At 48.9% G+C, this 24,322-nt stretch overlaps 1 protein-coding gene across 9 annotated transcripts in view; it reads left to right on the top strand.

Annotated features, from left to right (window-relative positions):
- LOC140428486 (receptor-type tyrosine-protein phosphatase T-like) overlaps positions 1–24,322 on the top strand; it is a 1,877,905-nt gene that overhangs the window by 765,783 nt on the left and 1,087,800 nt on the right. For all 9 annotated transcript variants that reach the window (XM_072515007.1, XM_072515008.1, XM_072515005.1 and 6 more), the window contains exons 5-6: positions 12,123–12,238; positions 22,639–22,813. In XM_072515007.1, the coding sequence (XP_072371108.1) occupies positions 12,123–12,238; positions 22,639–22,813 (291 nt within the window). The remainder of the gene's footprint in view (positions 1–12,122; positions 12,239–22,638; positions 22,814–24,322) is intronic.

The following is a 24,322-nucleotide window of genomic DNA, read 5'->3' as shown; positions in this document are numbered from 1 at the left end:
TAAAATGGTAGAACCGAGTGACCCCCGGGTGGCAGAGGTCCTCATGGAGGGCTTGGAGACGGTCTATTTGTGTGTTGGCACATGTGCCGCGGGATAGGGCATCGGACGGCTCGTTCAGCTTTCCGGGACGGTACAAGATCTCGTAGTTGAAGGTGGAGAGCTCGATCCTCCACCTTAAGATCTTGTCATTTTTAATTTTGCCCCGTTGTGCATTATCGAACATGAAAGCTACCGACCGTTGGTCAGTGAGGAGAGTGAATCTCCTGCCGGCCAGGTAATGCCTCCAATGTCGCACAGCTTCCACTATGGCTTGGGCTTCCTTTTCCACTGATGAGTGGCAGATTTCTGAGGCGTGGAGGGTTCGGGAGAAGAAGGCCACGGGTCTGCCCGCTTGGTTAAGGGTGCCCACTAGAGCTACATCGGAGGCGTCGCTCTCGACCTGGAAGGGGAGGGACTCGTCGATGGCGCGCATCGTGGCCTTTGCGATATCCGCTTTGATGCGGCTGAAGGCCTGGCAAGCCTCTGTCGACAGAGGGAAGGTCGTGGTCTGTATTAGGGGGCGGGCCTTGTCTGCGTACTGGGGGACCCACTGGGCGTAATATGAAAAGAACCCCAGGCAGCGTTTTAGGGCTTTTGAGCAGTGAGGGAGGGGAAATTCCATGAGGGGGCGCATACGTTCGAGGTCGGGGCCTATTATCCCATTGTGCACTACATATCCCAAAATGGCTAGCAGGTTTGTGCTAAAAACGCACATGTCCTCGTTGTATGTGAGGTTCAAGGCTTTAGCGGTCTGGAGGAATTTTTGGAGGTTGGCGTCGTGGTCCTGCTGATCGTGGCCGCAGATGGTTACATTGTCGAGGTACGGGAACGTGGCCTGCAACCCGTGTTGATCAACCATTCGGTCCATCTCTCGTTGGAAGACCGAGACCCCGTTTGTGACGCCAAAAGGGACCCTTAGGAAGTGGTATAATCGCCCGTCTGCCTCGAGGGCTGTGTACTTGCGGTCACTTGGGCGGATGGGGAGCTGATGGTAGGCGGACTTGAGGTCCACGGTGGAGAAGACCTTATATTGGGCAATCCGATTGACCATGTCGGATATGCGGGGGAGAGGGTACGCATCTAGCTGTGTGTACCTGTTCATGGTCTGGCTATAGTCTATGACCATCCTTTGCTACTCCCCTGTCTTTACTACTACCACCTGTGCTCTCCAGGGACTATTGCTGGCCTGGATTATGCCTTCCTTCAGTAGCCGCTGGACTTCGGACCGAATGAATGTCCGGTCCTGGGCGCTGTACCGTCTGCTCCTAGTGGCGACGGGTTTGCAATCTGGGGTGAGGTTTGCAAACAAGGATGGGAGCTCAACCTTGAGGGTTGCGAGGCCGCAGATAGTGAGTGGGGGTATTGGGCCGCTGAATTTGAAAGTTAGGCTCTGCAGGTTGCACTGGAAGTCTAATCCCAGTAATGTGGGCGCGCAGAGTTGGGGAAGGACGTAGAGCCTGTAGTTTTTAAATTCCCTCCCTTGCACCGTTAGGGTCACTATGCAGTAGCCTTTGATCTGTACGGAGTGGGATCCTGAAGCTAGGGAAATCTTTTGCGCACTGGGACGGATGGTCAAAAAACAGCGTCTTACCGTGTCGGGGTGGATGAAGCATTCTGTGCTCCCGGAGTCGACCAGGCATGGTGTCTCGTGCCCGTTGATCAGCACTGTTGTTGTCGTCGTCTGGAGCGTCCGGGGCCGTGCTTGGTCCAGCGTCATTGAGGCCAGACGTGGTCATAGTGCTTCAGCGTCTTCCTCGAACCCCGTTGAGGCGTCGATGCTGGGGTCCATTGTTGCCGTCCAAGATGGCGGCGGGGGTGAACAAAATGGCCACCCCCATGCATCGCACATGGCTGGGGGTCACAAGATGGCGGCGGGGGTGGACAAAATGGCCACCCCCATGCGTCACACAGGGCTGGGGGGTCCCAAGATGGCGGCGCCCCTCCTCCCCTCGTGGTGGCCGGGACCCAAAATTGCTGCGCCTGCGGGTCGTACATAGGGCGCTGGGGGCGTTGGGGAGCGTTAGAAACGCACAGGACTGCTTCTTCTCCTGGGACAGCGGCGACCTCCCGGGACCGGCACACAGCCGCGAAATGGCCCTTTTTCCCGCAGCGCTTCCAAATCGCTGTGCGGGCCGGGCAGCGCTGCCGGGGGTGTTTCGCCTGGCCGCAGAAATAGCAGCGGGCCCCCCCGGGACGACTTGGAGTCTGAACCGCGCAAGCCTGTGGAGTGGGGGGGGGGGTTTGTCGCGACGGGGGTCCACGGAGCCCAAGGGGCTGCCGCGCGGTCGGGGCCGTACGCGCGGGCGTTTCGCGCGGCTACATCCAGGGAGGTTGCAAGGGCCCGTGCCTCTGAGAGTCCCAGCGACTCTTTTTCCAAAAGTCTTTGGCGGATTTGGGGAGAGTTCATACCTGCCACAAAAGCATCGCGCATCAACATGTCCGTGTGTTCAATGCGTTTACCGGCGGGCAGCTGCAGGCCCGTCCCAAAATTAGCAGCGCGGCGTAGAATTTGTCCAGCGATTCTCCCGGACTTTGCCGTCTCATTGCGAGTTGGTAGCGTGCGTAGATCTGGTTCACTGGGCGAACATAGATGCTCCTTAGTGCTGCGAACGCCGTCTGGAAATCCTCTGCGTCTTCGATGAGAGGGAAAATTTCATGGCTTACCCTCGAGTGCAGGACCTGTAGTTTCTGGTCTTCTGTGACCCGACCGGGGGCCGTTCGGAGGTATGCTTCAAAACAAGTCTGCCAGTGTTTAAAAACTGCTGCTGAGTTCACTGCGTGGGGGCTGATCCTCAGGCATTCCGGGATGATCCTGAGCTCCATAGTCCTTTAAACACGCTTAATAAATTGTAGCGCACAAAGACTCACGAGAGACGAATAGAGATGAAGTCGATGAGGCTTTATTAAGCGTGACTTGTTCCCCGCAGTTCAGCAACAGACTGGCCTGCGGGGGAGAACTCCTGGTTCTTATACTCCGCCTTCAGGGCGGAGCTAGAGGTCAACAGCCAACCAGGACCCGGGATCTGTCAGCCAATGACATCACGGCTTCACAGTCCCACATGACCCCTAATGCATACTACCACAGTGTGTCTCTGATTATGGAGTAAAACTAAATTCTGCGAAAGCTGAAGTAATAAGATGACTTTTCTTCATAATAAAACAAGGATGGCTTGGAATGACTGATTATTCACATCAGATTGCTTCAACATCATCACAGGTAACTATCTACCTGCTTTGTGACCCGTGAAGAAAAGTTGTATTAATCTACAGACTGTCTGTATGAAGTTAGAAAAAAATAATTGCAAGTGCCAGTGCTAAAATACTTCAACCTCAATGAAAATTATAGCTTTGTAATACAAGGACATACTATTGTGGTGGTCATGGTACTAGACTAGCAGCCTAGAGTTTAAATCCCACCACAGTAAATTGTGATAATTCAATCCAATAAATCTGGTAATTTGAGAGCTAGAAAGTTGACTATAAAGGCCACAGGACTGGCTCATTCATCGCCTCCAGTGATATCCTTACACTTGACCCAGTCTCCATGAGGTTGGTTCTCAGCAATTGTTTTACAACTGATTGGTTGTAAACTTCATTGTAAAATCAATTAGCCATATAACAACTGTATTGCTACATAATGCAAGACAGATGAGCAACATATGCAGCCCTGGCAGTATTATGTACATTCCAAGAACCTATTTTGAAAGTGTTCAAGAAAGTCAACTTCCTACATTGATCTCAGTAAAGTGAAGTCAAAGAGATGCTCTACCCCCAAAACGCTCAGCAAGATGCAGTTCTGCAGGAAAACTACCAAACTTTGATAAAAATAATTGTTATAACCTGCCTGCTTACCATTGGCTGGGGACTAATGACAATCCCACAATCCTGTGGGAGTATGAGCTTCCCCAATGAGGGGGGCGGAGAAATCACTAGCAGACTCCCTGCATAAATAAAGCTGGCCAGTTTGGAACCAGCAGGAAGGAGTAAGCAGCAAGCGAGGTTGCTGCTGTTGTGTATATATATGTTATTGTAAATAAATTTTATTTCTTTGTATCCTTGAAACTCGCGCTGGATTCTTCGTGGCCCTCACAAAAATAATGTGAAGAAATGATCAATATTTAGCCAATGGGAAGCAGAAATGGATACCAATACAAGAGGATTTCCAATCATGCCATGTCAGAACTGAAAATGGGAAAGTGCATTAGGTGGAACCAGAGGCATCTAAAGAAAGAGCAAGGCCATCATTTGCGGAGACACCAGAGATGCTGGCTATTTATTCCACAACAGTGCAGCTACTTAGTCCATAGCAAACAAACTGGTTGGGATTTTCCGGAAAATCCTGCCCAATGTCAACGGAGGTCCATTAAATTTTCCATCCTGCCGCGAAGATTTCTGTCGTGGGTGGCACCAGAACTTCCATGACAGACGAAAAGTTGACTGCCGGTAATCAGTGAACCAGTAAACCAGCACTCCAATGTCCTTCTGGCAAGCCATTTTCAATATTGGTGCAACTTGTTTCTGATATTAAGTACAAGGAATTCCCTGGCTGTTCCTTACGATCTGAAAATATATGCAAGATTGATGGCTATTATGTGGTTGAATCTAATCATAGAATCATAGAATTTTCAGTGCCGAAGGAGGCCATTTGACCTAACGAGTCTGAACCGGCCCTTTGAAAGAGCACCCCACTTAAGCCCACGCCTCCACCCCATCCCAGTAACCCCACCTAATCTTTATTTGGACACTAAGGGCAATTTACCATGGCCGATCCACCTAAGCTGCACATCTTTGGACTGTGGGAGGAAACCGGAGCGAGCAGAGGGAACCCGTACAGACATGGGGAGAACGTACAGACTCCGCACAGGCAGTGACCCAAGCCGGGAATCGAACCTGGGACCCTGGAGCTGTGAAGCAACTGTGCTAACCACTGTGCTACCGTGCTGCCCTAATGAGATGGCTGATCAATCAATGCTACACATTTGAAGCTCTGAAGTAATTCCCATTTTGCTGTCAAGTGAACTTATTAACAAGTGTGACAGCTAGGATGTTATTCGAGTAGGAACAATATCCATGATTGTTATTGCACCTATCCATCAAGTCCAATACATTTCTCGCCTATATTTATTATTGGGAGCGAGTTGTCTCATCAATAATAACCTCTAGACTTCAATTTTGTTTAAAAGTATCTTTATTAAGGTTTCAATTTTGACAAATAATGCAACTAAACCAGAAGAATGACACAGCACAGCCAGTAAAAGAAAGACTCAGCAAACATGAATACAGGAAAACAGCAGTATAACTAGCTCGATACAATCATTAGACTAACTTGACGCCTCTATAAGCCCAACCACTGAACAAGAGAGAAACAGGATCAGTCCTTGAAAACATGGTAAAATGGTGCATGCCTTCTCATGCGGCAATTGTTAACAATTGCCACGAGAGTTGAGGATAGATTTTTTGCGCAATGTTCCGGCACGCACCAATATACATTTCCCTCAACCCCAGCAGCGCCAGAGGCACCAATGACTCAGAGAAACCTCCTGTCTTCGGATACCAAACCCATCTGCACGCATGCAGGAACCAATCACGGATTCTTTATAACCACCCTTAAAATAAAAAGGAAGCACACAACGAAAATACCAGGGACTTGGGTTCAATTCCAGCCTCGGGTGACTGTCTGTGTGGAGTTTGCACTTTCTCCCCGTGTCTGCGTGGGTTTCCTCCGGGTGCTCTGGTTTCTCCTACAGACCAAAGATTTGCAGGTTAGGTGGATTGTCCATGCTAAATTGCCCCTGAGAGTCCAAACGGTTAGGTGGGGTTACTGGGATACGGGGGCAGGGTCGGGGCCTGGGCCGAGGTAGGGTACTCTTTCCAAGGGTTGGTGTAGACTCGATGGACCGAATGGTCTCCTTCTGCACTGTAGAGATACTATGATTCTATAGACGAGAGCCCCAGTTCTAAAAGGGTGTTATATATATATGTAAGTTAAGTCACCAGAGTCTCAGGTGACCACAGGCTGCTTTCCCCTTTTTCGGGGGAGAACTGACTGGTGGTGATTTAACCTGAGTATCGCCACACCTCAGGCGAGGGGCAAGTTTTAGAAGGCGCACCTTCCATGAATAACCTCAGCCGGTACAGGAATTGAACCCATGTTGTTGGCCTTGCTCTGCATCACAAACTAGCTATCCAGCCAACTGGATATATATATATATATATATATATCACACAACAGAACGTAGCCCCAGCCTCGGGTCCAGTACAGAACCAACATTAGTCCATGCAGTTATACAGAGGACCAGCGACAACATATTTGGTTTATGATCAGTGCTGCCAACACCTCCAAAAAACAAAAAGGAAGGAGAACGAGAACTACCAGGGGTGGATAACAGGATAACAAAAGGATCAGGAACCCACGATGGGTCCATATTCCCCCGACGCACACCCATCAAGTATTAATGAAGAAGAGAACAAGCTGCTGGAGCTGGATTTATCGTGCTACAAGCTTGTCATACTGCCCTTTTAGTAGTTCATTCTCCAGTAATTCACCGCTATATATTTTCCATTCTATGCATCTGCCAGCAATCACAGCTTTCTGCAGTATCTCATTTTGCCATAGCAACAGAAATTCTTACACAAATCTTTTTGTTTTCCCCGAGATCATCCTATGCTTGCTGGGGAATGACATCAAAATTCTGAGTTAGTTTTTGGAGAAAATGATTTTAATGTGAAAAAGTACTAATATATTCTTAGTGTAATTCCTACCCCCTGCAATAACTATTATTCTGGTAACCTGACATCAGATTGTTGTTATAGCAACAGGAAATTATGAGGCTTGTCCCTGTTCTCTGATTGCTCAGATGCCCTATTGGTAGGAGCAGGTGACTGATTCTGAATTTTGATCTATAATCAGACATCAACTCCCAGCATGCCTACCAGCCTTCACATCAGCATAACAATGTACCACATGGATATTTTAAAGTCATTTATAACATAAACCGCAAATTGCCTGTAATCATCGCAGAGGTACATAAGACACTTGAGATAATTTTCATCTTCGCTAACTGGGTAGCAATTTGATGGCGAATGTCTACTCCCTTTTGAGTAACCCAGTCAATTTTTGTTCCGTTAAAGGTGCCCAAGAGGCAGTGGCAAATGATCCTCCTTCTTTGCTTACCTTGCTCGTCCTTTGAGGCGAAGGTGACCATCTGTGTCTCCTGGGGGGTTTGATAGGGTAGCGATGGGTTCATAGGTGACTGCTCAGGCCAACCTGTGATGAAAATATTTTTGAAAATAGGACATGGTACCGCCGAGAATGGAGTAGCTTTTACTTATACACAGTTGTTAAATAGTGGACAGCAGAATGACTGCTGTGCTACTTCGGCGAGTATAAAATTAAGTGTAACCCGAGGACAGGTAAGCAGCACAGGCTGCTTATGATGTTTCTTGAAGTTGCTGCATCATGAACCTCTCTCAGCTACCAAAATACATTACCATCCATTTTGATATTTTGTGCCAGACTGGAGTGATATGCTGCAAAGGGAAATTTTCTGATCTTCCCTTGTAATTTTCAGCTTCGTATGTTACTAAAGGATGAGAAGCACCATTTCTCTTTGTTTTCCCAGATAGGCAGAGGTCGCAAGTTCTCCATGATTTTGCAGACATTCTCAGTAAGTGGAAATGGAGGGGGTAAAAGTGATAAAAGCATATAATGGAAAGTAGGAATTTGGGGAGATGTAAAGTGACTTACAGAAATGAAGAAATGATGCGGGCATCTCTGAGCTTCAGGAGTAGCTCGGGGCGTTCACACAGAATGGGCAGGAGGTGAGCTTGGGATGAGAGGAATGATCTTAGAGACACAGATCATGCAGGAGAGATAGATCTGAGAGCTGCGGATGACAGGTGTATATCTGAAAATTGAAGGAAAGTCAATGATATGGAGAGGATAGAAATGTGAATCTCCAAAAAAACAAAGATTCCAATGACATTGAACAAGTGAGGCAGAGATTATCCTGAATGCATGGATAGTGTTGGGGCAAGGGAAGATTACCCCACCAAGGCCATGTTGTCTTCACAATTGTGGTACCTTCCGCAACAAAATTGAGTAAATGATGATTAGTGCATTTTAGTAAGTAAATATTACCATGAAAAGGGTGATGTGACATGATAAATTTTGCTTTGTAATGACATAGTTGTTGCTCAGCGCCTCTGCATCTGTACCCTGTGAGAGAGAAGGCAAGTTGCCAAAATAAATAGTGTGGTCTAGATCTAATCTAAGATGTGCTATTTTATCTATTATATTTATATTCATTATAGCCCTGATATTATCTGCATTCATAAGAAACTAATGGATTTGTTTATTGTGCTATCATAACTGAGACTATCACCCATATATTTTCCATTTATTTTAAATGGATGTAAAGTTCCATTAAAACAGCAGCAGCAATTTTATAAACATATAAACATTAATATAACTATGGTGTAATTTTGTTAGTTATATACATTTATATTTCTGGATATATTTTCTGAACTTTTAAATATTTTTGAAAAACTATTTTGTATTCCATGTTTGTCCTTTAGGTGTAATAATGTTCCTACTATTGTCCCTTTCCTCATTAAGTTCCCTTAGCAGCCTAGGTTTGCTAAAAAAAAACATGTAATAGATGAAATACTAGGAGAAAGTTTAGAGTTAGATTCAGGGAGGCCCGGCCAACCACGCCCACATGTTCTGGGCCTGCCCCAGACTTGTCAGATTTCTGACAGCCTTCTTCGAGGCGATGTCCAAGGTTGTGGGGGTGAGAGTGGAGCCTGCCCGAGAGTGGCAGTGTTCGGAGTATTGGACTAGCCAGAACTACAAATGGGAAAGAGGGCCGATACCCTTGCATCCGCTTCCCTAATTGCCCGCCATAGACTGCTGCTCGGCTGGCCATCAGCAGCACCACCCAAAGCTGCAGACTGGCTGGCAGACCTATCGGAATGTTTCCATCTTGAGAAGATCAAATGCACTATCCGAGGGTTGGGCAATGGTTTCCCCAAAGCGTGGGGGCCATTCACCAACCTTTTCCAAGACCTGTTCGAAGCCAACAACGATAGAATGGGGGTGCAGAGGGCGAGGGGATGCTGTGAGAACCACCAGGGACACAGAAAGCAGACCGGAATGAGGAAGGGGGGGGTGGCAACAGTGGGGAGAGATCCAAGGAAACACCAAAGGGAAACCCAGAGAGAGACCAACACGGGGACCAGAGGGTCCCTCAACAAGATGGAAGAGTAAAGCAAACCATCTACGGTGAAGGGAATGGCCTCGGATAGGACCCAGGGACAGTAGAAAAGGGGGGGGGAGCGGGGTGGGGGGGGGGGTGCAAATGAAAACTGGGTGGTGGAGGTGGTGATGTGTCTAAAAGGACCAACGTGTACATTTTAAATTATAACCGTTTCATCCATTTCTTGTACAGTGCAAAAATGCAAACTTAATAAAAATATTTATGAAAAAGAAGATTAAGCCTGGTGATTTTAGGTTAAACTCTTTCTCTGTTGATTGAAGATACACTTGCCCACCAACTTTCAATAGAAATTGCAGTTGTTAGAGATTGAATTTTATTGGGGAAGGTGAGGGTACGCCTTGAATGCCCAGAAAAGTCTGTTTCAAACTGCCTGTTATTTTGTTTGAAAGGCCATCCTGCAACAATGACATCCCGGGAGCTTCCTAAGTGAGTAGAGATGGGGCTTGAGCCCCTCAGTGCGAAGAAGTCCCGCCCTAGAGAGCTGCTGACCAATCTGCTCTAGCAGTCACAGTCTCACCAGAATTCAGCAGTGGGCACTGCTGAGACTGCACACAGGTCCAGGGAAGAAGAAAAATGGACTGGGGATGTGATGAATGATATCTGGGGCGAAATTCTCCGCCGACTGGCGCCCAAAACGGCGCAAATCAGTCGGGCATTGCGCCGCCCCAAAGGTGCGGAATACTCTGCACTTTTGGGGGCCGAGCCCCAACCTTAAGGGGCTAGGTCGGCGCCGGATGAATTTCCGCCCCGCCAGCTGGCGGAAAAGGCCTTTGGTGCCCCGCCAGCTGGCGCGGAAATTACATCTCCGGGCGGCGCATGCGCGGGAGCGTCAGCGGCCGCTGACGGCATTCCTGCGCATGCGCAGTGGAGGGAGTCTCTTCCGCCTCCGCCATGGTGGAGACCGTGGCGGAGGCGGAAGGGAAAGAGTGCCCCCACAGCACAGCCCCCCCCGCGGATCGGTGGGCCCCGATCGCGAGCCAGGCCACCGTGGGGGTACCCCCCGGGGCCAGATCACCCCGCGCCACCCCCAGGACCCCGGAGCCCGCCTGCGCTGCCTTGTCCCGCCGGTAAGGTAGGTGGTTTAATCTACGCCGGCAGGACAGGCATTTTAGCGGCGGGACTTCGGCCCATCCGGGCCGGAGAATCGTGCGGGGGAGGCCCGCCAACCGGCGCGATTCCCGCCCCCGCCGAATATCCGGTGCTGGAGACTTCGGCAACCGGCGGGGGCGGGATTTACGCCAGCCCCCGGCGATTCACCAACCCGGCGGAGGGTCAGAGAATCTCGCCCATGTATACACATGTACCTTTAATGCGTAGGCCCCTTTAAGACCGGGTTTGGAACCCTGGGGGACTCCGCCCCCAGGAAGCTGTATATAAGGTTACGTTCAGTAGGCAGCGCGCAGACTTCTCGGCAGCTGTCTGATTCTCTGGTAATTAAAGCCTTTATATTATCAAACTCGTCTCCTGAGTCATAATTGAGGGTATCTCAGGGGACTAAGTAAGTGCTGGGCTTTAAGGGCAAGAAGGAATTGAGCGGGTGGAAGTGCCACCAATGTGCACAGGGCAACCCCCTGCCCCAAACCAAAAGGCATACCTGCCTTTTCTTCCCGCGTTTTAAAATAAAGGCCTGCCCACTCCCACCCACCTGCCCATTTACCCATGGTGACCTGGTCAGGGACGAGCAGAAAGGTGGTGGACAACCACCCATCATAATTTACATCCTTGAAAACATGCTCAGTAACTCTGTAAAATCCAGCTCTACAAATCTAAAACTGCACAGCATCTTCCCACCTGCCCCATCTTCCTCCTCTGCAACAAGGGACCGAGAACATGTTTAAGCAGAGCAACCATGTGTCTCTTTAACCAGTGAGTTTGAAGAACCCTTGATGAGATAAGCCATCTTAACAGGCAGCGCATATTAGAATAGTTAATTTGGTGCTAAATCATGGATAGAAAATGAAATAAAAAGTGGAAAAAGAGGCTGGGATTCAGAAAGAGAGAGAGGTTTGAAAATTATTATTTTTTAAAATCTCCAAAAACAATTAAAATCTTAAGGAATAAGACATCACACCTGTAAGAGTAAATTTTCAGTGTCAGATAGATTGGCAATACTTAAACATTATTGTAACCGTCAACAATTCACTTACACTTGAAGGGAGAAGTCCCAACATTTTCCGATGTGTTTAGTGGATATCTGTCACTTAAAAACCCAGACATCACATCATTGCATGTGTTTGAATGAGATGTTTCTCAGTGAGATACTGTTATGAGAGATTTTCAGAGGACCAAGACAAACATACCCAGCAACTTCTTGAATTCTGCTCACACAAGTGCAGTCACTTGAACTCAAACTCCGATATGCACCTTAATAACAATGATGTTGATACACTCACTATTATTTGCACCACAAAATGAGAGCAATTAGTTTTGTGTTACTGGTTTGATTTTTTTTTTAAATTAACTTTTGGGAACTTTTTGGGGTTTTCTACTGAGTAGCCACTGTAGCTATGGGTGCATAAACGGGTTTGCTGACAATCTGCCACTAGTTATGGCGGGGGGCTGGATCCTCCGTCCCGCCACGCCAGATTTCAGGTTCAGGATGCCGACGGGATGCTCCGTTTTGCCGGCTGGTCAATGGGGTTTCCCATTGTGGGGCAGCCCCACACTGTCGGGAAATCCCTGGGCTGCCGGCAAAATGGAGCATCCCGACGAGCATCCAGCCCAAATATTTTTGGCCAATTAAGTTAATTGTAATATTGGGACTACCGACTGATTAACCTTGTTTCTTTGGAAATTGTTCTTCAGGGAAAGCCCCTCATTTTCTTCGGCTTCAGAACGTGGAAGTGAACGCAGGACAAAATGCCACATTTCAGTGTATTGCTGGTGGAAAGTGGTCCCAGCATGACAAGCTATGGTTGCAGGTTTGTACTTGGGTTTTTTTTCTTCAGGTTTAAAAAAAAAATCCATTTCCTTTTTCAGATGTTTAAATTGTAGTGCACTTCAAACGGCTGTCTGTTGGACTTGGAATGGAGCACGTAGCAGAGATGTCTCTTTGTTCTATTTCTCTTTTGCTTTGTTCTCTTATGTGAGGACCTGTCTGAGCATCAAAGGGGTATAGTTCAGTAAGTAGTGCCATTAGATCTTCTTCCATGTTGAAAAATATATGTTTTTTCCCCAGTTGCTCAACAGGGAAGAACGGTTTCTCGTCTTTTGTCCCTAATACACCAGTTTGACAGATGTACTCACTGTGGTGAATTAATGACAAAATATGCGGCGTGATTCTTCGTGAACCAGCGCCGGAATCGGAAAATGTGATTGGGTGGAGAATAGCTTCCAACGCCAAAATGTCGGCAGGCGCCGATTTGACGCCAAATCACATTTCTCCGTCACCTCAACAACGGCGGCAATGCGTTTCACTCCGTACGTACAGTTGACACCGTTGGCATATCGTTAGTGGGCCCAACCTGGTCTTCTCCACAATTCTCCGCCTCCAAGGTGCTGAGTTCCCGATGGCGTGGTTCACTTGTGCTTTTAAAAAGGGAAACCGGCGTGGCGGCTGCTGAGGGAGAGAGGGGGTACGGAAGGTGTCCAACATCGCCATAGTTTGCTGACAGATGTGCCGCTGGGCTGGGAGCTTCTGCCAGGGCCGGGGGGAGGTGTGGGGGGTGGCCAGGAGGCAGGCTGTGGGGTCAGGGTGGACGGACATGGAACACCGTTGCTGCAGCTGTAAAGGCAGCCATGCAGCTCCGCACACCACGAACAACCACTTTGAACCCGGCGCCACGGGTCATATAGGTGACTCCCTGGGTGCCCTCTGGCCCCAGACACCCCATCAGCTGTATGGGTGCACTCCAGCACAACCAGTGCCATCACTTTGGCTGGGATAAGTGTGTGTGGTTGCAGCTTGTCAGCCTCCTGAGTGTCAATCACAGATCCGGTGAATCCTGCACTGTTTATCATTAGAATCAATTCCACGCGGCACTGGTGCCAGCCCCTTAATAGTTGCACAATCAGTGCATGTGCGGTGCTGATTTTTCTGTCGTGCAAGTCCACTGATTCTCCATTGGCGTCAACACTTAGGGCGGGATTCTTCCTTGCCCAACGCCGATATTGTAATCGGCGATTGGGCGGAGAATCCCTGTTTACGAAGGAATCAGGGCCAGTGCCTGTTTTCGGATGCTCCGCCCCCTCCAAAATGGCATCATCGTGGAGTACGCCACACACCATTGGGACGGCCTCAGGACGTTACCTGAAGGCCCTCCCCCGATGCTCCGCCCCCGGTGGGCCGAGTTCCCGATGGCACGGGGACGTGTGCTCTCAGTTTTTGTGAACCCGGCGTGGCGTCTCCATAGTTGGCGGGGCGGGGGGGGGTGGGGAGCCATGCTACTGGCTGGCGGTCTTCAGTGAGGGGTGGGGGGACTGGTGAGGGGTGGCCCGGGGGTGTCCAAGGGGGCACCACCTGGCAGGTCGGGTCTGCACGCGGCTGGCGCCATGCGAATGGAGGGTCATGGGCGCGGCAGTTCTCCAAGCATTTATATCGGGAAGGCTGAGCATTTTACACGGCGCGGCTGCTAGCCCCTTGCCAGTCGGAGGATCGGTGCTGGAACCTCGCCGATTTCTTTCGTCCTAAAACCAGACACTTGCTCTGAAAATCGGAGGATCCAGCCCCAAGTCTCAGAAACGGGAGAGTCCCTCGCTCGGTCTTTCTACTTTTCAAAAGATTTTCAGAGATTGTCTTCTATCTCATGTGGTGAGGGGGTGCGCAGAATCAGAGGCCTTTTGAAATTGGGGGTTGAAATTAACCTTGAGGGATATCAAAAACCGGGGACCTGTTGGTGAAGTTTGGCAGTCTGAAGGGAGTTAGGGGTGGTGTGGGGGGTGCTGGTGTGGTGGTAGTTGCTGGAGGTGGGTGGCGGGGGGTTTGAGGTTTGAGATGGTGGATCGGAGGTCTGTTGGGGTGGCTGGGGAAGGTAGGATTGATCGGAGGCTGGGTTTGGGTGGAGCAGGTGATAGGCCAAAGTGGTATCTTGCAGTTAGAGTGGACAACTTGGGAATGGTTATCACCTTTATGTTGATATAGAAGACATTTTAAAATGAGCCTTCCCCACACAGATAAAATTGAGGCTGATCTGTGTAACTTTGTACCCCCCCCCCCCCCCCTCCCCCCCCTCATTGTGGAGAGGAATGTGGATGATTGACTGTGTCTTGCAGGAAAACTATATGAAAGGCACTGGTCTCGATTTTATCTTCACCTGCTATAATTCCTTTCCATACCTGTTCATTATTTATGATAACCTTTCAAGATGAACTTGTGCCTAAGGTGTGTCAACACGGCTAATTAGATCTCTTCAACAAAACTTAATGTATCTTTACAAAAGTAAACCCTTAAAAATTCCAATCCTTAACCATGCAGGGAAAATGCTTTGGAAGTTTTTCTGTATATGCCAAGGTAAAAATGAACCGTGGTCTTTTATGTCGAGTGGCATTGAGTCACTGCATCCACTTGCAACAAAAGACTGTGAATACCATGTTTCATAAGTTAAATAGTCTAAATACAGCCTAAATCCCAAATCAGGCTCTGACCTGATATCAGAACATAAAATTGCTTTTAGTCACTTTTGCTCAGGTTTCAACTGGATGTCAGCTTTGCAATCAGGCACAAATTTAATGTTGACATCAGCAGAGACTGTTTTGCACTAATGCTGAACAGGTTATGTGACTATGCCTCTGGTTTAATGCTCCAAAAATTCTATTTTCTGGTCCTCAGATGTATATTTGACCAGGATTTATATCCTTTAATGTCCTGGTCTGAGATTTCGGATGCTCCGCCCCCTCCAAAATGGCATCATCGTGGAGTACGCCACACACCATTGGGACGGCCTCAGGACGTTACCTGAAGGCCCTCCCCCGATGCTCCGCCCCCGGTGGGCCGAGTTCCCGATGGCACGGGGACGTGTGCTCTCAGTTTTTGTGAACCCGGCGTGGCGTCTCCATAGTTGGCGGGGCGGGGGGGGGTGGGGAGCCATGCTACTGGCTGGCGGTCTTCAGTGAGGGGTGGGGGGACTGGTGAGGGGTGGCCCGGGGGTGTCCAAGGGGGCACCTACAGCTCCATCTTAGCAGTCCCCATGTTTATCCAAATCTGGCAGTTAGATAATTAATCAGTTTTACTTTTAAAATGACAGTTTTTAAATAACTATGAGCGCGATTTAACTGAAATGAAGCACAGTCCTGTTTCGAGTGCATTTAGCCGGGTGTTTCCCAGCGCATGTAGCACCGAGAAAACCTCCGCTATTAAACGGGACTCTGCTTCATTCCGGAGCCTCAGCGGGATCTCTCCACCGAGGCCACTCCCATTTCATGCACTAATGGGGTCTGCTCACCAGTGCAGGAAGATATCAGGGTGCCATTTTTAGACTATCCTCCACCTCAGCCTCCAGAACCCCCAACGCCTCAATTTACCAATAAGGGGCCATCAACTCCCCCCCCCCGCACCCCAAATCATAAGGGCAGCCCTCCCCTGGGCCCGATCCCCGGCATGGGCAAAATGCCACCCATGCACCTTGGCACTGCCAGCCTGGCAACCCTCGTGAGATTTACTGATGGTGTCGTGTCCCAAGGCATGGCTCAGTCTGTGGCGACCATTACTGAGGGCCCCCACATCATGTCCCAGTCACTGAGGGACATGTCCCATACATAGATGGACATTGCCGAGGCACAGCAGAACATGGCACAGCCACTGAAGCGCATTGCTGATGGCGTCGATACCATGGTGCAGACAATGGGGTGCCACCAAGACTGGCATAGCCAGAAGACCCAGGGGCCTCGAGAGCTCACTGCAGCTGCGCCTCCATCCCATGGAGACCTACCAGCACCATTAGGGAGGAGGAAGTGCTCGAGGCCAACCCAGGGCCTGCCACCAAGGATATGATGACGGTCTCCAGTTCTTCCAAATTCCCCACTCCTGACACCGGCACATCTCAAGGGCAGCGGAAAAAACAGGGCAGCACTGCGGCCCTCCAGAGCGCGTCCTCCAAGGACATCAAAGGTCACAGGGCACGGAAAGCAGCAAGCTGCTTCCAACTCCAATCCCGTAACCACACCTCGGTGTAACAGTAGACCACAGAGGATCACTGATTGGGCAAGGGAGGGTGTGATCTTTGTGTAGCTAGGGGAATGGAAATATCACATGTTCACAATTAAACTATATTACAGTTGATATATATCCAGCCTCAGTCACGTAAACCTTCACAGTGGGCCTCCCTGCACTCCCACCCCCTGTTACCACCACCCCGCCTCGTTATATCGGATCCACGCCTCGGTCTCCAGCCTCCACACTGGCGTAATCAACCAGGACCTCAGAGGGCATCACTTATCCCCCAACAGTCAACCCTTCCTGCTAGTGTGGTCCTCGAAGACGCCGGGGATCTCAGTGCATCCTAGGATGTCCCTGACATGCACATCCCTGGGAAGCGTGCACACAAGTGGATGATCTGTAGGTGGTGGTCGCACACGAGTTGAACATTCAGTGAGTGGTGTTGCTAACTTTCTCCTTGGTTCAATTGCTCTTTTTTATTACCTTTGCTCTCGAGTCACCAGGTATCTTTATGATACCGCCATGAGGTTCAAGTCCGAGTAATGATCAATAACCCAATACACCGATTAGTAAGATTCAAATCAAAGCACATTTATTATACACAATAATCGCTACTCATGCACAAATTCTACGTCTAAGCTACTTCTACAACTAACAGGCCTATACTTAACTTCGGACTGGCCCACCAGCTCAGTGGAACAAATGGCCTTTCGTTCGGGTTCTGAGTCTGCGGGATTTGAAGTTGGTACGGATTAGTAGCTAGGAGCGCCTATCTCGTAGTGAGCGTTGAATTAAGACTTACTTTGTTCGGTGGTCACTGCACCGGTCATGGTCAATGTTGGTTCGTGTTGCTGGGTGACCCGGGCAGGATGAAGAGGTGAAGAGGGCTGAAGAGAGACCGATTTGAACTTGGGGCTTAACTCTTATAGTCCCCAGGGGCTTCTCGCCTTTCGGGGCAGACCCTGTGCCTGGTCCCAAGTGATTAGACTTTGTCCCAATCGCTTGGTTTGATTTTTTCCAATACTGGAACGGTTCCCTGATCGATGGGCGGGCTTGAGGTGCTCGTTCACCTCCTTTGTGTTGGCTCCTGCTGGCGCCGAGGAGTCTGGCTTTGCTTTGTGTGTCCAAAATGTTACTTATTGTTCCCGGGGATTGCTCATCAGTATGGAGATGGCTGCTATATTGTTATGCTGATGGTCGCTGGTGTCGATGTTGTCGGGCCTTTGCAGAGGTAAATACACAGCAAACCTGCAGCTGCTGGTTTCTGTCTATGTGTTGGCTGACTTTCCCATCAGCCTTTGCCGTTCACCATTTTTAATCGGGAGTTGGCCAATTTAGGTGGCTACAGTGGAACCTTTTCTTGTTAATGAAGGGCTGCCCTAATGCCCCAGTGCTTGCAAGGCGCATGCGTGCCTTCAATTATCCCTGGACCTGGGGTATCGTGGCGGAGATTGAAGTCTGATGCCCGGGCATACAGGACTCCGTGATCTCATGGATGCACGTGTGGGCTGTCGCTTGGGCAATGCCGCAATGTCCCTGCTCGAGCCCTGGAATGAACTGGCTGCACAGATGTTAAGGGCAGCAGTGATCTTCGCGGCCACTGGGAGTGGGGTGCCAAGACCCCAACAAGGTGACACAGGTGCCGCACAGTCTCTTTGTTGAGACGGAGTCTCCTGCAGCACATGCTGTCCATCACCTCCTCAAAAGACCAACAACGCCGATACACCTGGGGCCATCGCTGGTGATCACCCTCTGGGTTCCTCCTTGGCCTGATGGCCGGCCGGATCTTCAGTGTGGGCGGTGGTCCTCTGCACATGGGATGCCGTCTCCAGTTTGTGTCGACTCTGCTGCCTTCTCCGGCGTCTGCCTGCCTTGGCTGCCATCAACACCGTGAGGGAAGCCTCGGCGAGACAGGTAGCACCAGCCATATTGCTATATCCATAAGGAATTGGCGAAGAAGAGAGACCGACAATCAATTAGCGCTTGAAGCCTATGACTCTCAAATCCCCCAAGCCGCTCCCACCATACATGTCTCGCCTTCTCTCAGAGTAGTGGCCTGTAAATGGTAGGCTAGACAGGCAGCAGCTGTAGTTGCCCCTGTTATGAGTCCACAATATTTAAAGAAGACTTCACAGACGTAAAACTCCTCAACCCCGGCCAAGGTGCAACACTCCCCCCACCCCCCCCCCCCAACCCCCTCACCCCCCCCACCCCACCCGCTCCGAGCACTGGGCCAGCAGCTCCAGTGCATTGAGCTGCATGCCGGACAATGGAAATGGCTACTCACCTCCGCAGTTCCTCCCAGTACCCAGACAATGTGTCTCGAAGACTATCGTCCGGTGACTTGACATCGATTATTATGAAATGGTTCAAGAGGTTGGTCATGGGGCACATCAACTCCATACTCCCAGAATGCCTAGATTGGATTGGATTGGATTTTGTTAATTGTCACGTGTACCGAGGTACAGTGAAAAGTATTTTTCTGCGAGCAGCTCAACAGATCATTAAGTACATGGGAAGAAAAGGAAATGAAAGAAAATACGTAATAGGGCAACACAAGGTACACAATGTAATTAAATAAACACCGGCATCGGGTGAAGCATACAGGGGTGTAGTGTTAATGAGGTCAGTCCATAAGAGGGTCGTTTATGAGTCTGGTAACAGTGGGGAAGAAGCTGTTTTTGAGTCTGTCTGTGCGTGTTCTCAGACTTTTGGATCTCCTGCCTGATGGAAGAAGTTGGAAGAGTGAGTTAGCCGGGTGGGAGGGGTCTTTGATTATGCTGCCCGCTTTCCCCAGGCAGCGGGAGGTGTAGATGGAGTCAATGGATGGGAGGCAGGTTCGTGTGCTGGACTGGTCTGTGTTCACGACTCTCTGAAGTCTCTTGCAATCCTGGGCCGAGCAGTTGCCATACCAGGCTGTGATGCAGCCAGAAATGTTGCTTTCTATGGTGCATCTGTAAAAGTTGGTAAGAGTTAATGTGAACATGCCGAATTTCCTTAGTTTCCTGAGGAAGTACAGGCGCTGTTGTGCTTTCTTGATGTCATTGTTACAAAGGTAAACTCTCCCTCCTTGGGCGGGATTTTCCATCAGCTGATGCCAGAATCGAGAAACGCGATCAGGTGGAGAATCGGTTTTGAGGCCGAAATCGTGGCGGGTGCTGGTTTCACGCCAAATCACAATTCTCCGGTGCCTCGACTGCGGCATCAATGCGTTCCAATCCGCACATACAGTAAGCACCTTTGGCTTATCATTAGCGGGCCCATCCCGGTATTCTCCAGTGCCTCCACGATTCTCCGCCTCCACCAGGCGATTTCCCGAAGGCGTGGTTCAGTTGTGCTTTTAAAAATCGTGAAACCGGTGCCGTCTATTATTATAGTTGCTGAGGGAGAGAGAGGGTGTGTGGAAAGTGCACAACATCACCACAGTTTGCTGACAGTCGTGCCACTGACCGGTGGACTTCAGCCTGTGCCCTAGGATAGCGGGGTTTGGCCAGGAGATGGACTGTGGGGTTGAGGTCGGGGTGAACAGGCACAGAACACCATTGCGGCATTCTGCAAAGCAGCCGTGCAGCTGCGCATGCCACTTGACTGCCGACTGTGAATTTGGGATACAGGTCATATGGGTGTCCCCCCAGGCCACCCCGTAAGTGCCCCTGGCCCCAACCAACCCGTTAGTGGGATGGGCACACTCCAGCGCAACCAGTGCCATCTTAATGTCTGGGACGGTGTGTGTGGGGCGTGACGTGTGTGTATATGCAGCTGCTGCTTGTCAGTCTCCTGAGCGACAATTGCGAATCCAGTGAAACTGGCATCGTTTCTCATTGCAATCGAGTTCTGCATGGCGCTGGTGCTAGTCCCTTAACAGTCGCTGAATCAGCCCAGGCGCGGTGCCAGTCTAGCAATCGTGGAAGTCCATGAATCCTGCCTCGGCGTTAACGCTTAGGGCTGGATTCTCCGATTTGAAGACTATGAGCTGACATCGGTGTGGGAACAGTGGCGTTTTACGACTGAAAAAATGGCGGCAAAGCTGTACCGATCCTCCGTGCAACATGGCGCTGGCCGCGCGCGCACCCGGCCTGCAAAAAACAGTCCGCATTGACCAGGCTCATCACCCCCGGACCACCCCCCACCAATGCCCCCAGCCGCCGCCAAACACTATTGGAACTGCTGGAACAGATTTTTTTTTCAACATTCACTGATAAAGGCAGGATGCTAAATCTGTAAAAAGGATGGGGATTTCAATAAATTCGCAGCTCGAGTTTTATTTACACTATTGTAATAATATTACACTATTGTAACTGCTAGAACAGATTTTTTTTCAATACTCACTGACACAGGCAGGCTGTTGAGGTTTGAATAACTTCACAGATTGACGGCTCTACAGACCTTGTCCACCCTTCAAGTGCATTTAGGGCTACTCTAAAAATTTGTTAACCTCCACATTGTGGGGAAGAATTTCTGAATCCCTGTGTCAGCACCATTTTTAAAGCTCCGCAGAGTTTTCTCCACTCCGTGGAAATCTGGGACAATGTCATAAAAGCTAAATGGCCCGGAGAATTTTATGTTTTCTAAATCAGGGGTGGGGGGAAGTCAGGAATAGGTACAAGTAAAAAAGAAATAAAGGTGAAATTACTCGAAATATTGGGAGGCCAAAGTCAGAGAACAATCCTGAGTACCTAATTATAAGAAGAATATTAAACTCATATAATTATAATTAACATCATAAACTTTGTCACCAGGGTGACAACAAAAAGGCTAAATCATACTTATGAGGAGAGACTTGAGTCCCTGGAGCTTTTTCCACCGGGGCAGAGAAACTGAAGATGATATTTAATAAAGAGTTTTTTGAAATTATATTGGATGTTGGCAGAGGGAATAGGGAAGCTATTTCCTTTGGTGGGGGAATCTGTGGTGAAGGGTCAGCAACATAAAAGGTTTACAGAAAGAGGTTAAAGTACATTTCTTTCCCCAGTGAGTCTTTCAGACATGGGAGGTTTTGTTACAGGGAATGGTTGAGACAGAAACTGTTGTTGCTTTTAAAGGGAAATTCAACAAATCTTTGAAGCAGAGAACACGAGAAGTCTGTGGGAGTCAATAGAGCAATAGCTTTGACGTGGTCGAGCAAAGAGAAGGCCGAAATGTGATAGGTTTGCTTTTGAGCTGTGACTTTGCGTAGTTCTATAACTGGGCATGGCCCAACTGAAGAGGAAGAAACACCAGCAAACTATGGGCGCGATTAAATATTCTATGTCCGGTTTCGGGTATGTTTAGTAGGGTGTTTCTCGGTGCCTGTAATACTGAGAAAGACCCCGCTTTTCAGAGGCACTTTGCCGTTTATTTTGGCCTCGGCAAGGAACACCCCGTCAAGGCCGCACTTTGGCTCGCCAATGCAGGAAGACTACTCGTGGATCGGGACACTATTTTTAACGGTAGCCCCGATCTTTCGACCCCCTTCCGGTGACCCTACCACGGCCACTGGATCCCCCCACTTCACCCAACTTACCACTTCCGGGGTCCTCAAGCCCCCCCCACCTGTCCTCTTATGGGTAAGGCACCCCTGGGCCTGACCCCTGGCACATGCAACCCGGCACCTGGGCACATTGGCACTGCTAGCCTGGAACCATGGCAGTGCCCCTGCCAGCCTGGCAGTGCCAACCATGCAGTGGCACTCTGTGCCCAGGTGGAAGTGCCAAGGTGCCAGGCTGAAAGTGCCAAGGTGCCCAGGTAACAGGATACCATCCTGACCCTGTCCTCAACCACCCGGGGTCTCTAATCGCCTGGGATACCCCCCCCCCTGCCCAGTGCCGTTATGACTGGTCCACATTTGTGGAATCCAGTGCCAAATGGTGCCCCGCAAGGTCTCCCAGGTGTGGCCATTAGGTCCCGGGTGCTGGGAGAATGTGGCGAATGCATATTCAAATGAGCCATTCATATCTGAATCTCGACCAGTGAGGGTGAGATCCAGATTGCGACGTCTCGTGAGGTTCGGTTGAATTTCGCGAGGCGCTTAGAGCATCGCGAATCTCGTAAGAGGCCCCTCGCGAAATTTAACGGTCATGCCGCGCCATCAAGTCGGGTGCGACGAGGCAGTTAAATCGCGCCGTACATTATCATATCAACAATACCAAAATTGGATAACAAAAAAAATCAGAACTGTTAAGATAGTACTTGTTAACAAGCCTACAATTTGGTGCTTTTCCTCATTAAAATATGTTTTATATTATACAGCAATGGAATGGAAAGGATACAGCATTGATGGTAACGAGGGTGGTTAACCATAGGCGTTTTTCTGCCACTGTCAGTGTGGCAGATACATCGCAGAAGACCACAAGCAAATACAGATGTGTGATTCGGTCAGAAGGAGGCTCAGGAGTGTCCAACTATGCAGAACTAATTGTGAAAGGTGAGCCATTTCTGCTGTTCTTATGGGCCACAAAAGCACAAATTGGGCAAAGGCAATAGGATATATTGCTGAAAATCCAGTTGGGTCAAAATTTGCTGTATGGAAATGTTCATTGGCTTGGTTCAGCTAAATAGCTTCAATATTTGCACATATATTGCACTCACATTATTGTCACTTGCTAAGCAGTCACATTGCACCCAAATAATTACTGGCACCACATTCAAAATATTTGACAGCAATATTAATCCGAAACTAGCAGGGTACTGAGGGTGCATTTGTGATTACAAGCAAGAGCTGCCAGAACCAACTTCATATCAGATTATTACTTTCAAGTTGTCAGATCATTCAAAGAAATACATTGCATGTTATGGGTACCTTGAGAAATAATGGCTGACATATGACTGCCATGCATACTGGAGTTACAGGGTGCCAAGTGTCTCTTAATTGCCTAGTTGTACTTCTCCAATGAGGGTTCATTTTGCTGACTGAAGGTAGTAGGAAATCTCTCAAAACAGTATAGATTTTCTGACGTGACATTATTTTCCCTTCATAATTTTCGAAAATCTGGTCAAGGGTCAGTCAAAATATTCTGATCATCAATTGTTAAATAGGTGGTCTGCGTCATGATACACAGCAGTCTTGAAGATTTCCATCAATTTTTTTTCTCGTTCATGGGATGTGAGCATTGCTGAGAAGGCATTTACTGCCCATCTATAATTGCTCTTGACCTGAATGACGTGTTAGGTCATTTCAGAGAGCAATTCCGACTCAGCCACATTGCTGTGAATCTAGGGTCACATAATGACCAGATCAGATGTGGACAGCAGTTGTTTCTCATCTGAAGGACATTTGTAAGCCAGATTTTTTTTACAAGAGTTCAGTGGTTTCGTGAATGCTATTAATAAGAAAAGCATGTCATTCCAGGTAGCACTTGGCAATCGGCACTCATCATTATTTGAGGAATAAAGCAGATTGGAACTTCCAGCATCTGTAAATGCATAATTAAACACAGAAATCTGGAATTTGACCTATTATCCCTGTTCCTCCAGAAGCCAGTACCACACTGAATATCTCTGCATTGAAAAACATCAATTGCGTAAAGTTGTGCCACTTGCTCACTAGATACCACTGCACATAAAGCCAGGCGAAAAGGTTAGGAATTCTCCATTCAAGTGCAATTTTTCTGGCACAAAGTATTTACTTTTATGCATGGGGTATCTCAATGCTTCAAACTTCAACTATTGGTGAAAATTGTAAACAAAAAAAACTTTGTTCTGCATTTATATTCGTCATGAGTTTCTTTCTCTCTTCCTTTATTACATGATTTAAATATTTTTGTTTATACTTCTTGGGCGAGGTTCTCCATTTGGAAGACTATGGGCGGGATTCTTCGCTCGCCGACGTCGAAATTGCATTCGGTGATCGGGCGGAGAATCCCTTTTGACTCCGAAATCGGGGGCGGCGCCTGTTTTCGGATGCTCCGCCCCCTCCAAAGCGGCATCATCGGTG

The sequence above is a fragment of the Scyliorhinus torazame genome, chromosome 8, assembly GCF_047496885.1.
Source record: "Scyliorhinus torazame isolate Kashiwa2021f chromosome 8, sScyTor2.1, whole genome shotgun sequence".
Classification (NCBI taxonomy): domain Eukaryota; kingdom Metazoa; phylum Chordata; class Chondrichthyes; order Carcharhiniformes; family Scyliorhinidae; genus Scyliorhinus; species Scyliorhinus torazame.
This window is presented reverse-complemented; position numbering and strand designations above follow the sequence as displayed.